Here is a 14,103-nt window from a genome sequence, read left to right on the forward strand (position 1 = left end):
GTTGTATTCAAGTAATTCTTCTTCTTCTATTGGTGCCAAAACTATTACAAATGTACAGAATAAAATGTAATATCTGAACTTTTTGTCTCTAAAATGTTCATCATTGAAGAAAAGAAAAAACATCAGCAGACCAGGTGTGTCCAAACTTTTGACTGGCACTGTACATACGGAGCGGTTAATTCTTCACAACGTCTGCCATGATGCACCGCCATGTTTCTACAGTAGCCCGGAGGAGACAAACCAAACACTGGCTCTACGGAGAGAGAAGGCCCCCGTAGGTTCTGTAACATGCCTAGAAAGGAGAGGGGTGAGTGGAGGGGTATTCAGTCGATTGCAATCTGCAGCCTTCCCACTAGATCCTACACACTGCTACTTGAGATTAAAACGACAGGAATTGGAAGAAGAAGAAAAAAGGTGGCAACAAGCATGTGCAGTAGTGGCCTACAGTAGGTGCAGAATAATAATCATGCAGTACCTCGCTCTCACTACATTCGCTGGGGTCATCACCATGAACGGCCATCTGGTAGATGGAGTACAGCGCCACAGACCGCTGATAGGACGCTGTGAATTGAGGGTCCTCAAAGTTCACCGGCACTAGCCTCACCTTCAAGCACAAGGTGTGGAGGGAAAGGAGCAATAAAAGTTGGAGCGGGGTTTATGAGGGTTGACAATGAACAAAAAGGACGGTGAGTTGTTAGAAAATGAATAAAATTTGAAAAAAGGACAAGAAGAGGAATGATGCTTTAGAGGATTCAACAGTCACATACAAGTGTTGTAGCATCTTCAGGTTCACGTCAGTCTCCTAGTTCTCAAGGCAAATTTGTCTGTTTTGAGTTTGAAACTTGATTCCGTGATTTTGATCAGACTGCTGTGCAAAAAGGACACATGGATGAAATAAAACAATGTGATTCTAGGAGACTGAGAGTGTGGTTTGAAAAATCATAAAATGACTTGAGGATGAGGCTAGTGCACCGCCCAGCTTCTACCGCAGATTGCAGAAAATTCAAGATTCAACACAGCATCAGAGCGTACGGGGTCCAGAGCGTCAGAAAACCCAAAATCGGGTTTCCGTGAATCATCTCAGGTCGACACGTAGAGACTCATCCGACACTACGGTCTCCTCTCAAGGAGGTGAAGAAGGGACAACAGACTGCATGCACAAAGACAATTAACATGGCATTACCGCGGTGGTAATGACATGTTAGGTTACAACTGTGACGGATGTAAACTATGGCGTGTCAAGGTTGAGAGGGTTCAGCTGACGAACTGCCCCCCCCCAAAAAAAAAACTGAAACAGCTCAAGACAGACTAACGACCTGGCTGGTGGACCGAGGGCCAACTCAAGACACCTGAAGAAACACTGCTCTCAACCACGGCGCATGGAAGCGTTTTCCCCTCCACTTCCTCTCGCGCTTTTACACATACACTCTCTTTGATACGAACACCTTCATTTTGTGTTCTTCCCCTCAATGTGTCAACTGTCAGTTAGCTGCAGCAAAGTTTAATAGAAAATAAACGTTCAGTCTCACATAGTTTAAAAGATACAGTGCAGTACCTACTATTCCTTCAGATGTAATCCTTATGCATCACTAGAAACTATTTTAGCGTTTAAATTTCAGTTTTATTATTTAGGCTGTGTCAATGCATATGATATACATTTTTGGTTTCTGTGTTTAACCTCGTCTCCTATGATTAATTAGTCTACAGTAAACTGTGTAACCAAAATACAGACAGAAATGTCCCCACTGACACCCATCATGCATTCTACATTTGCAGGCTTTTAATCTTGAGCCCCGGCTGCGAAATTTCAGTTTTTACTATTTTACAAGAGATTTAGACGTTTTCTCATGTTTTTCATTTGAGGGAAATCTGGTATTTGTTCTTAATGTTGTTGCGTATTGATCAGACTATGAAAATAAATCCCCTGAGCATACAGTATATAATTTTTTATTTTTTTTAACAGCGCCATTATGTAAATAAATAAACTGATAAAGGTTTAACATTATGAAAAGGAAAGGAAATTAGTAGTTATGATCAGGACTGATGTTGGTTCACAGATTTAATGTGAAAACATTTAAAATGTTATTATATCCCAGACTGTGGGACACATATTCACATACCAGTTGGTATACAGAAAATAAATTGTTGTGGGGGGTTTATACTAATAGTAAAGAACAAACTGGTATTTAAAAGGATTACAACTCTGAAAATGATTGTACATTAGGCTATAATGATAAATTATAGGACTGTAAGATTAGTTCAAATACTTAACTGTTTTTACATGTTTTGAGGACTTTAAAGAAACATGTTTAAAGGGATGCACAAAGGTAAAATTATTTCAAACAAAAATATATTCAAATGTTAAATATTCTTTAAACAAACTATATGTGTTGTTGTTTTTTAACATAATCACATGCAGCACTTACAATGAATAAAGTGTTGAGGCAATGATACATGTTAGTCCATAAGATGATATGAAACTAGAAAAGAACCAATATAAAATAAATAAAAACGCTTTTGATGCCTCTGTAGGTACCCAATCGTGTCGACCCCGTCCCTCCCTCCGTGGTGCCCTTTGAGCAGGTTGACCTACGCCCCCCACCCTCTGACCTGGCTCTCGGAGGGTTTGTCAGGAGGGTCCTTGTGAATGGCCATCTGGTAGAGTTTGTACACCTGGTAGGAGGCGTCGAAAGAGGCTTTGAACTGCGGGCTAGGGGGATTGGAGCGCACTAGCCTCACCTTCAAAAAGAATACGGGCAGACAAAGGTTAACATCAAAATGGAAAAAGAAAGTACTGAGAATCACATAAGTGGAAGATATAGTCACACATTAAAAGAGAAATTGTGTGAGGGGAGAGAGAGACAGACACAAACACACGCTCTTCGGGCCAGGTGACACGCCTCCGAAGACTTTAAACCATTTTACAAATAAAATGTTGAAAAAAACAGTCACGCTTTTGAAAGTTGTGTTACTCTTCTTTTGTCAATGTGTTTGATTTCACCAATACCATCCGTTGGTCAACATGGCTGTAGCTTGATGGGAAAACAAGAACTATACAAAGAGGGCGTGTTATGTCCTTCCCCACACACAAAAACAGCAGGTGTATCTCAGAGTAACAGCATTGTAACAAGCATTTGCTGTAATAGAAAACTCAAGAATGAAGAAATAACCATGAGCCTCTATACTTTCTATCTTTCACTCATGTTGTGTATATAAGCCCATTTCCAGTGCTTCACCATGTCATCTAGGACTTTAGTCTTGATCCTGATCAGGCTGAACAGAAATTAAAGTGTGCAGAGAAATTCCAGATTAAGGAAAACTAATCATCAGTCTTTGTGGATCTTTAATATTTCTGCTTGATAACCTGTCGTGAGACAATACACACACACACACACAGATAATATAGAGATATAGTTCATGTAATACAAATGAGCAGATAGCTGAATACGTGGGCGAAGTAATAAAACGTGCAGCAGAGAAATACCGAACTAGGTTTCAGGTCATTTAGACAGTTTCACCAAGTTTGTCCACCCGAGAGCATTAACAAGTCGATTATTTAAACTGTGAAATATCCCAGTCGTTCTGTATCTTGGTCACATTGTCTCTGGTGTTTATGTAAAAAAAAAAAAAAAAATGCTGATATCCTTATCAGTTTAATCACTATTGGTCTCATAAATGAAGCATTGGTCAGGCTATAGTGTCTAGAGTTTACTCTTGAAATAATTATGATGAGCAGGACGTACATTTAAATTAATTCAAGTTCAGCATTCAAAGCAAATACATTTAATTAAACAAAATGTATACGAAATGTTTGCGGTGCAATAAATCAACGTTAACAAGGAGCATAACGAGAAGCCTGAGTGATGTAAAGATGTGTGGAAAGTAAAACTGTTCTGCTGCTAATGTCACACCAAACTAAAAGAGGAACTCAACTTATTCATCCTGCAGCTCCTTTAATTATCCATCTTTTCGTTTGGAGGCTGTTGTCCACGGAGGCCGTGCCATACGAAGCTCCTGGACGGACGGACGGACGAGGCGTATTGAACCTGGGGTTTGTTTGAGTTGGCCCCGAGTGGGTTTCTCTCATATGTCCACTTGGCATCTCTATCTTTAGTCAAACAGAGACGTCGGGCCTCTTACGTATGAGGATAATGCTGAAGTTCTGTATTTTTTAATTTCGTTCTAAACCTAGGAGGTATATTTTGGTAGGCTGAAATCATTTTTTGTGTGAAAAAAAACATTGTGGCCGATAGTGGACAGCATGGAAATTAAATTTGAGTAATTCTCATAACAGACTTGAAATTCAACACTTGCAGTTTGACACCACTTTATGAGTGTTCAGCTGAAGCAACATCACATCAGTGGCTTTTGTTTAACTTTAATTAAACACAAAAATAAGGGTTTATCAAAGCTTTAATGAAAGATAATGTTGCTCTGAACGTGGATCTTCAAGATCTTGAAGAACACAACTATAAAGTAGAACAAAGGAGCCCATTGATTGAAGAACCAATGCCCGACAAAACACTATGAAAGAATGAGCAAAGTGTAAAGAACGTAGAAAGGACTCGAGAGGAACGGCGGGTCAACAATTCCACACTTTCCTGAGGTGCCGGAGAGGCTTTAAATCACGAAGTCACACTGACCCCTGGTGGTGGTCACAGGAACCACAGCTGTGTTTAAAGGGAAAGTACGGCTAGTTTTACAATTCAAACACGATATTGTGATGGTCCAAGAGAGCCCAAAAGCATGACTAAACATAATCAATGCTCTCTCAGATCCAAAAACTAGAGAATTAATACGCATATTGGCGATGTCATTATTACATATTAAATGTGTAACTGCTTTATGGTAAATATAATTAGAGATGACACAGAGAAACCAGGGGAATGTTGCGGGTGCATTTCAGAATGTACAACACTATAATAGTGTAACGCCCATTTGGGTATTAAAAAGAAAACAACATTTTTTTGGACAAAATCGGTTTCTCATTGATTGTTTACAGAGCACTCTGACTCATTGTACTTTCTGATTTCAGACAAATATTGATTGAACTTTCCATTGGCCAATAACAGCCAATGGAAATGACATATTTGGGATAATAAATTTGTGGTCCCTTTTAAGGCCAGGACAACTCAGCTAAACTAGTCTTTCTTGTTGCTGTGACTAATCTCTTTGCCATTACTTAAATAGTAATAATGCTCTTCCAAGTTCACATATGCCAGACAGACTCTACACCAATAATGGGAAGAGAGATATGACGACTGAGCAGTAAGCAAAGGTCAGCCAAATTTCTCCTCAAAATTCCCTGTAAAAATGTCCCATGTATAATATCTTTAACAGATGTGTTAGATGAAATTGAGCTGCCACTACATTTTAATGCTCTTGTGTGGACAAATGTGAAAACCTTGTAAAGCCTGCAGCTTGGTCAACCATACAGAAGCCCAACACTCTGGAGCAGATTCACTCAACTGCTTATCATCCAAATTGTTCTTTGGCCATAAATCTGATGCAGCCTCGCCTCATATAATAAACAGCTAAACGGGTCCAAATTTTCACTTGTAAGACATATAATTAACCTTCCTCTGCACAGGAAGATGACCTTGTGTTCATGCCCACTTAATAAAATGGAACCATACTTGCAGGCGAACGAACGAGCCGACTGGGAGGAGGTCCTGTCGGTCTCGTCTCAGGGGGGTACAAAGACAAGAGACAGACACTGCCTGGTTCCTCACTGCATCTGGCTCAAATCTTGGTCAAGACCAAGAATGACGTTGCTCAAACCTCAGCTTGAGGCCTTTCGCCAGGGATCTTTCTGCATCATTCTGCCCACTGCCAAAAGTTCATTTCCAGGTCCTCTCGGCTATCGACTGAGCTGGGAGCTGTGGTCTTAATGTCATCAGGAGGGTAACACGACCCAGTTTGTGTGGTGTGCCTGTCATTTGGTTGAATTTTAAACTGGGAAGAGGTGTTTTTTCCACTCTGCTCTGGCCAGCTATCCTCTCTGCACACATAAACACATGGTGAAGTCACTGGAGCTGTGGAAGAGGGCTCCATGAAGCCATATTTTCAGGCTAAGTGAATCCAAACATTATGGAGACGGAGAGCTCAACAAAAGACACAATTTCCTAATGATAGCTGGAGTCATCACAAAAGGCTAATGTTTATTCCAAGTCACATCAAAAAAAGGAGAAAAGAAAGTACCTACTCTACATTTCGGCTCACCTCAAGGCAATGAGAAGAGTTGTCAGGCAATGACTCATTAATGAAATCTTCCAGGGGTTTGGGTTGCTTGGTCTGTGCTGCAGTGGGCGGAGTGGAAGAGTCCCCATCAGCGTGTTGTCTAATCTGCTCTTTCTGAAGACGGCGCTCCTTTCTCAAGTCTTTGGCTTTCCGACATGGTGGCCGGCCAGGATCAGCACCCATCCCTGCATCCCGGACAAAAGAGAGGCGAGAGGGAGAATTGTCAAATGTTGTTTTAAAAAAAAGGTACTTGTTCGGTGGGGTGCGACAAAGATTTTTACTATTTTCATGCAAAAGACATTTTTGAAGCATTGCCCGGTCAGAAGCTTTGTTCATCCTCCAAGCACGCACTAAGGTGTTCATGCTCAATGCGTTTGTTGAATTATTCTCTGAAAGATCAAGAGGCCGTACATTCGAAATCTACTGCAAAGAAGCAAGAAGACACCAAGTGTGACAGATCTGAAAGCCATAAAAGCAACCGTCACAATGCAAAGGAGGAATTGCAATTAACTGTAAACGTGTATCTCACATTAATGGACAACTTAATTGCCTTTATTCAAGCCCTGTTAAGACAAGTAAGTATTACATGGATTATAAAGAAACAATGTTCTGACTGAATACCTTGAACACACTTTGATTTGGCTGGCAAAATATTTCCTAAAATAAAATTATTTTTGAGACCTACGGTTTGGAAAGCATTTGTGAAATCTTTAGGAATGTTAATAGCGCTTTTATCGGTGAATATTTGTGACAGTCGTGTGTGAAGAGCTCTGATTGCATGCATAGTTAAAAATATCGTAGGTGCCCGAGCAAGTGCCGAGCCCGCTAGCTGCCCCGTCACACACGATGCACAAGCAAACCTGGCGCCAGCTTTACGACAGCGAGTCAAAACTAAGCTTCAGGACTAAGACTAAACACAGAAGTAAGAGAGGTGGTCACTTCAAGCGGCTGGTATTGAGGAGTCTCAAAAGAGCGTCTCTGGGCAAATTGGCTGCCATGTGTACCACCCGCTTAACTAGACTGTTTCAACAGAAACGGTCTTTAGAAGTCCTTTTCTTGCTTCCCTGCGTCAATAGACTTCAGATTACATCATTGCTTATGAGGCTATGAAACAATACAATCTGTGCTAGTCCAAAGAGTTAGCAGCCAACTAGTGTGCATTTATAAAAAAAAAAAGTAACAGAAACAGGGGCCCGAAACAAATCCAGGGGTGTTTTTTTTTCTCTGAAAGCTAAAATGGAAAAAAAAATCCCAGATCTAAGTGAGTTGCTATTAACACACGAAGGAGAAGCTCTGCTCACTATATATAAAGGTTGTTTCTAGCAGGACACACACTTTCTCTATTCTTCACTCTCAACAAGAGTAACATGAACAGTCTCTGAAGCAACTTCAATTCCCTCTCTCTGACCCCCTCCTCATCATCCTCCTCTTCCTCCCCCCGCCCGACCCCCAGCTGTTGGGCTCTTGCCAAGCCCTGCAGCTCTCCGGGCATCCCATGTCAACAGTTTACACGCCCACATCCTGTTTGGAGCAATAAGGAAACGAGAGCTATTTCCTGCTTGTCTTATTGCCAGCCGCCGCCATCAGCTCGCTTACTAACTTTCCCCTTGTTTCGACGTAACGAGGAAGAGAGGGACGTCTGGTCCTCACAAGAACCGAAGGGGAACTCTGGCACTGGCCACGCAACACTGGCAGCGTTCAGCTTCAGCTGACTCACACTACGGTTTTCTACTGTAAAACAAGAGTTATATCACAATTCTTTATGTCAAACAACTTTTTTTTTCTTGTTAGTAGTAAGCATATGTAGATTCTGGCTTATTTCCTGATGTATCTTTAAACTAAAGACATATGTAATCCCACTTGGAAATTTTGTATCCCTAACTGTTGTGTTCATGTAAAGAATGTGTTTCACATAACGGAAAATTACCTGGTTCTGGTATCATCTCAACATCCCAGTTTGCTGTATTGGCCTTTGACGGTAGAGGCACTAAAGGCAGTATGTATTTCCTGCGATATAAACATACAACCCTGTGAGTTACGGTGTCGTCGGAGGGTTTTCCCGATTTCAGAACAGACAACAAAGTCAAGAAAGACTGGTCGCACAGAGAGTCCGGACTGTGTTCGTCACTCTCCCTCACACAAACACACAGTCTTAACTACAAACACATCGGATCCATAATCACGCTGTAAACGTGTCTCTCCTCCCTCCTATTACACTCTCACTACACACACACACACACACACACACACACACACACACACACACACACACACACACACACACACACACTTTCTCCCCGATTCGCACAAACAGACGCGGGTACTCCTGAGGACAGCGTATGCCGCCGCGTTGAAGATAAAGTCTGACAGATCAGTTCCTGTGGAGGATGCGTACTCCCACTCCAGCAGTTAGCACTTCATAAGAGCTGTGACACACACACAGACACACACACACACACACACACGCACACAGCAAAATCTGTCTGCCTCTAATTGTGACGTGTTTTGCATGTAAACACATAGTGGCATTACATGAATTGAGTGTGGGAGGAGGATGCTGTTATCTGAAAGTGTAGAACTATGCAGGTTCATGTTGTGGAAAGTAGACAAGGAAACTGTACTATCTGTAATATTTATTTTGCCTACTTAAAAAGTTGTATTGTTTCTAAAATAAAATATGTAAAGACTCCTGTATAAAAAAACAACAACACAGGGTCTGCTACCGAGGCCCAAGGCACCTGTAGCACAGTATTTGACGAACGGGTTGTCACATCGTTGTGTGTTCTGCTTCAATGTTTCCCCAGCTCGTCGTCTCTCTGCTGCTTTGATTAGAGCCTTAAACCAGAAATCCCTTTGTGATATAATACTTTTAAATAATAATATTTTAATCATCAATTATCATAGCAAAATAAGGCCCTTTGAGAGAAAACGAGTTCAGCTTACATTTCAGTACAGTCTGGCTCCCTGAGCTTCACTCCAACACATTGATAAAATACTGAATTTCGAGAGTACAAATGGATATTTGCGAGTCTCACGACTATCCATAAAAAAAAGCAGATCTTGGGACCGCTTTGCATTCCATATGTACTTCTGCGTCTGTTTACCTCTGGCTTTGTGCACACTTTATGGAAATGGAGAGCCATGTTTTCTCAAGCTAGAACTGGAACCTGCCCAAAGCTGTAAAGCTGTCTGGTCATAAAAACTAGAGGAAAGATATGTCCAGGTGTTTTCTGTTGGAGGTGAATAAGGGGGGAGGAGAAGACCACTGATCCAACATAGTAAATCCTACCTGCTTCCTCTTCGCTGGCCTTCTGAAAAGGCGTGTTATTTCTGCCAGTCTGAGGAAGAGGACTGTGCCGCTGACACAGGTGTGAGAACAGAAGGACACTAGCACTGTGTGTTTATGTCTGCATCTGGATCGACCTGTGCCAATACTGAGCTTTTCCTGCCTTTGGATTAACAAGCAAGTTCTCATTAGATGTTTGAGAGGGAAAAAACGTGGTTCAGTGATGACACATGAGCAGTTGTTGGAAGTTCTGCTTCCTGTGTCTAATAGGAGTTTATTATCAACTCACGGCAAGTGTTATTTATTCATTACTGCGCGCTGGCTATGAGGATATCCTGTGCTGGAAAGTAAGGAGGAGAACGTGACAGATTAGCCAAAACCAGACACTCCTCAAAACACAGAAGAAACATAGTGGAATATATTACAAGGTGAACAGTGACACACTCTGGCGAAAGATGGTGCAACAGCTACAGTCAAATACCGCAGAGGCAGTTTTGCTTACAATTGTGGTAAATTGTCATTTACGCTACCACCACTATGAAGTTGCCCTACTACAAATAAACAAAACAACAGGAAATAGCAGCAGGCAACTCTCTGGTGGATGCAGCAGGGCCGCAGTCAAAGCAGTGAACCAATCATCATTCTGTGTTCAATATAGCTGCTGGAATGGCAATCAATTTCACACGAAAGCTGCATGAACTAGCATACATTTAGCATTAGTAATACAAGTTCATTGATTCACATAGTGCTACTGCAACAATAATCATGATTTATTAATCTGCCGATTATCGTTCCAATCAACTGTTTTGTAAGATGTGCTTGTTAAATGTGCTTGTTTTATTTGATAACAGTCCAAAACCCAAATATTTCCACTTACTATCAGATTGCAGTGACAAAAGCTTTAAATACAGACATTTCAGAAGCTGAAACCAGAACATATTTGGCATTTTTGTCTGCAAAATGACTTTATGCAATTATCAAAATAGTTGCTGGTTCTTATTTTTGCGTTCAATGTCATCAAAATGCACGTGCTTGTGTGTGGCAAATAAGCAAAGAAAACTGAAGAGCTATCCCGATGAAGGGAAATCACAGTGACAGCTAACTTTCTTACTATTAAGTAACTTGTGTGTTTTTCCTATTTCTGGTCACATCAAAAACAACACTGATAGGTGACGAGTATTACCAGCTATTTGAAAGTGAACCAGATTGTTTTTTACCTGGTTTAGGCGCTGCGGCTTTTGTTGTTCTCTCCTCCACGACAGACCCTGGATTCTTCCTTGATGTCTCCGAGTCGGCAGGAGCGCCGTCCGCTACCTCCTTCTGAACTTCCGTGATAGCGAGACACTCCGGTAGCTCCTTCTGAATGTCTGCGATTGCGGCACGCTTCACTTCAGAGTGGCAGACATTACTTGGTTCCCGTGGACCTGCTTCGTCACACACCGAGTCCATTGGCTCCCCTGCAAGGCACAAAACAGCTTACACCAGAAAATGTGTACCACTTCGCCACTGTGCCAAAACTGTTTGGAGTTTTTACAGAGTTAGGACCATGCACTCTCTGATGCACATGCAGTCAAATAGTGTTGGCCTCTGACTTTTTTATGCATGTTCTGGAAACCAATACAGAGAAATGTATCAGACAATACACATGCAAAGTGGACTCTCACCATCATCTTGTCCTTTTGGTAATTCGCCTTTGGAAATGAATTTGCTAATCTTTTTCAGGACTTTCTTGTGGGACTTGGAAGGCTGGAATTTCAGTGCATGACATCTTGACAAAGAGCATAACAGGTTACTTAAGAGCATGTATCTGTATAAGAATGTTGTTATACAAATATACATTCGGTGATTAAATATATCTATCAAACTAGTATGTGTTGCATGTTATTCTTGTCTCGTCCGCTATTAAGTTAACTGAATCATATAGAAACAAGTCTGATAGGTGAAATTACCTGATGGTATACTGTGGACAGCATGTCTTGTCCAATTTGGGCTTATAGACGTATTTCCCACTTCTGAAAAAAGGAAAGAACGGATTGCCTTCAATAAATACAGATTCAGTGATTATTTGAAATATTAAAATTTCAAAAAGGTCGATGACAGAAGCGAGCAGGATTTTATGAAGGCAGAAACAACTGCTTACCTTCTCCACCCTCTATCTACGAGGTCTTGGTAGTCTTGCACAGTCATGGTGTGAGACCACATTCCTGCGGAAAACAAAAGGAACTTTAAACTTTTTTATTAATTTTACACTGTACGTTCCAAAAAAGGCAGAAAAGGGTCTCGAATTTGCTCAGCTGAATAAAATGAATCTCATTAATGGATAAAATAGACAGTTATAAATACTTTTTCTTTTTCCTGAGATAGGAGGCCATGATGCAAGTTGGCACTAGTTTGTCAATAAGCTGCTTACAGTCTGGCGGGGGGGTCCACATTTGTGTTGCAGCTTAAATCACAGTGACCACCAAAGATTCCCACAGTCCTCAATGGTAACATTAAAAAAAGTGTTATTTATGTCCACAGCAGCTTGGATCCTGCTTCCCACAACTGAGGTCTTGCTCCCCCTTTTAACTCATGACCTTCTCCTCCGCAACCATATACACAGTTTACACACACCAACAACTTTGTGACAAGACCAATATTAGTTTACATTAAAACCGCAGAGGAAATTTGCTGTTCAGAAACAGTTCACACACACTCTCGCACACACACACGCGCTGTTTCTAAGGCCTGCTGATACAGCAGCAAGATTTTAATTTGTTTTTAATAAATTGCATCCGTTTTTTATTTATATTAAAGATCAAACAAGTCGCCATAATAAATAACATATCCGATAATCAAGAGTGTGTCGAAATCTTCGAGACAGTGTTTTTACAAATCATTGACAGTGCTGAAGCTACTCACAGTGATCTGTGTTCTTGTGACAATTTACAGAGTCATTTTTTTTGTATTCTGTTTCAGGGAGCACTGAGTATGCTCCAAACAAAGTATAAAGTAAGTATGCTACATTTAAAACGTTATATTTTAAGTGATCACCATTTTAAAAACGTTAAAGAGTTAGTAAATAGGTAGGGAAGGACAGGGCAGGGTCAAACAGATGACGCAAAGGCCCAAAAACCTGTCCAAGAAAAAGGCCTGATAACTAGTCAGGCAGGGAGTCGGACTTGCAGACTACAAATGAATCCTGCCATGAGAACTTCTCAAGTGTGCAACAGCTGCTATCATCACGGCACAGGATTGCCTTTTCATTGTTTACACCTGATTCATTTTCCAGCCTTCCCTGAGGCATGACAGACACAGTAACACAAAGGAGCGCAGATGGTGCTCTCTTTAGCGTGGCGTCACATTTGCTTTGGACGTAACAACACTGCACCAATCGCGCACAGGAAAACATTATCGCAACGAGCACCTGCTTGGAAAAGTTGACAGTACAACAGAAACACTGATTAAGTGACTGATAATCTTTCTGTTGATCTAAAGTTGCATGTCTTCCGTGGAGCAACCTTTTTCGTTGTTGCTATATATTTAACCGGACCTTAGTGGCTTGAAAAAATGGGCTCATTTCAGTCGTCATAAGGAACCTATAGTGTTTTAACAGCGTTACTGACCACTGCCAAGAAACACACAGGAAGTAAAGTATCCCTTCCATCCGACATCCTGCTATTCCCACATGATGCAACATATCCAGATTACCACTCTTATCTTAGATTAGACAACAAGTCTCGTCTGCAGGCTCTGAGCCCAATCGCTCATTGACTGCATTAGGAACTGCCTGAACTCTAATTATAGTCAACCTGAATTGCCCCTGTTCACCTACTCCAAATGGCACCATTCAGTGTCACACAGAAAATCTCTTCCTGTGCATAGATTTTTTTATTTTTTTTACAGTTTCATATCCAACTCAGAACTTCAAACAATGCAGACTTACATTGACCTATGTTACCTTGAAATGAAAGCGTCTCAACAACACAAAGTACAGCGTGGCTTCTATCAGCACCTTTCAGCTCTGCTCAATTGTCTACAGATCATTTAGAAAAGAATGTTTAGAAACGACTCCTTCCTGGCTTTCAGCTGTCAATGATTAAAAAATATAGTTCAAGAGCTTTTTCAGTTTTGTCCCACTGATTGCCAAGTGATAAATAATGTTGTATTTGCGAAAGTATTTGTGGCTGTGAAAGTCTCCCATTTATTGAATTGACAAATGATGTGTAAAAAAAACATGTCTGTTGTCTGTCACTTTATTTGTGATTGGGCAGTTGAAGTACAACACCAAGTGAAAAGTGGTGGCACAACATATGAACATAAGACATCAACTGCAGCTGGATGAAGATGTTTTTCCATCTCATGAAACTAACCATAGAATTAAAAAAAACACTCAAGCACTTAACCTTCAATATAAAAGAATGAGTACTTGTTTGTGCCACTGTGCTTTTATCTCAGCTGATACAGACACAGGAGCTATAACAGTAAACACGCTGCCATCTGTTAGGACTTGTTGTGAAGTTCACCATCGGTCTCGTGTTTATCTATGTAACGTTAGTTTGAACCTCTGTGCTCTCACAGACCATCAAATCGGAGCT

General features: G+C 41.0%; 1 protein-coding gene across 5 annotated transcripts in view; it reads right to left on the reverse strand.

The window, feature by feature from the left end:
• LOC137779821 (arginyl-tRNA--protein transferase 1) overlaps positions 1–14,103 on the reverse strand; it is a 52,468-nt gene that overhangs the window by 37,581 nt on the left and 784 nt on the right. For 2 of the 5 annotated variants that reach the window (XM_068568016.1, XM_068568020.1), the window contains exons 2-8: positions 11,667–11,730; positions 11,476–11,538; positions 11,191–11,294; positions 10,744–10,983; positions 6,223–6,425; positions 2,611–2,739; positions 476–604 (exon numbers count right to left, since the gene is read on the reverse strand). In XM_068568016.1, the coding sequence (XP_068424117.1) occupies positions 476–604; positions 2,611–2,739; positions 6,223–6,425; positions 10,744–10,983; positions 11,191–11,294; positions 11,476–11,538; positions 11,667–11,730 (932 nt within the window). The remainder of the gene's footprint in view (positions 1–475; positions 605–2,610; positions 2,740–6,222; positions 6,426–10,743; positions 10,984–11,190; positions 11,295–11,475; positions 11,539–11,666; positions 11,731–14,103) is intronic. The other 3 variants (XM_068568019.1, XM_068568017.1, XM_068568021.1) reach the window with 3 other exon arrangements.

Source organism: Clinocottus analis, unplaced genomic scaffold (assembly GCF_023055335.1).
Source record: "Clinocottus analis isolate CAN_PGR_092001 unplaced genomic scaffold, fCliAna1.0.p SCAF_8, whole genome shotgun sequence".
Classification (NCBI taxonomy): Eukaryota; Metazoa; Chordata; class Actinopteri; order Perciformes; family Cottidae; genus Clinocottus; species Clinocottus analis.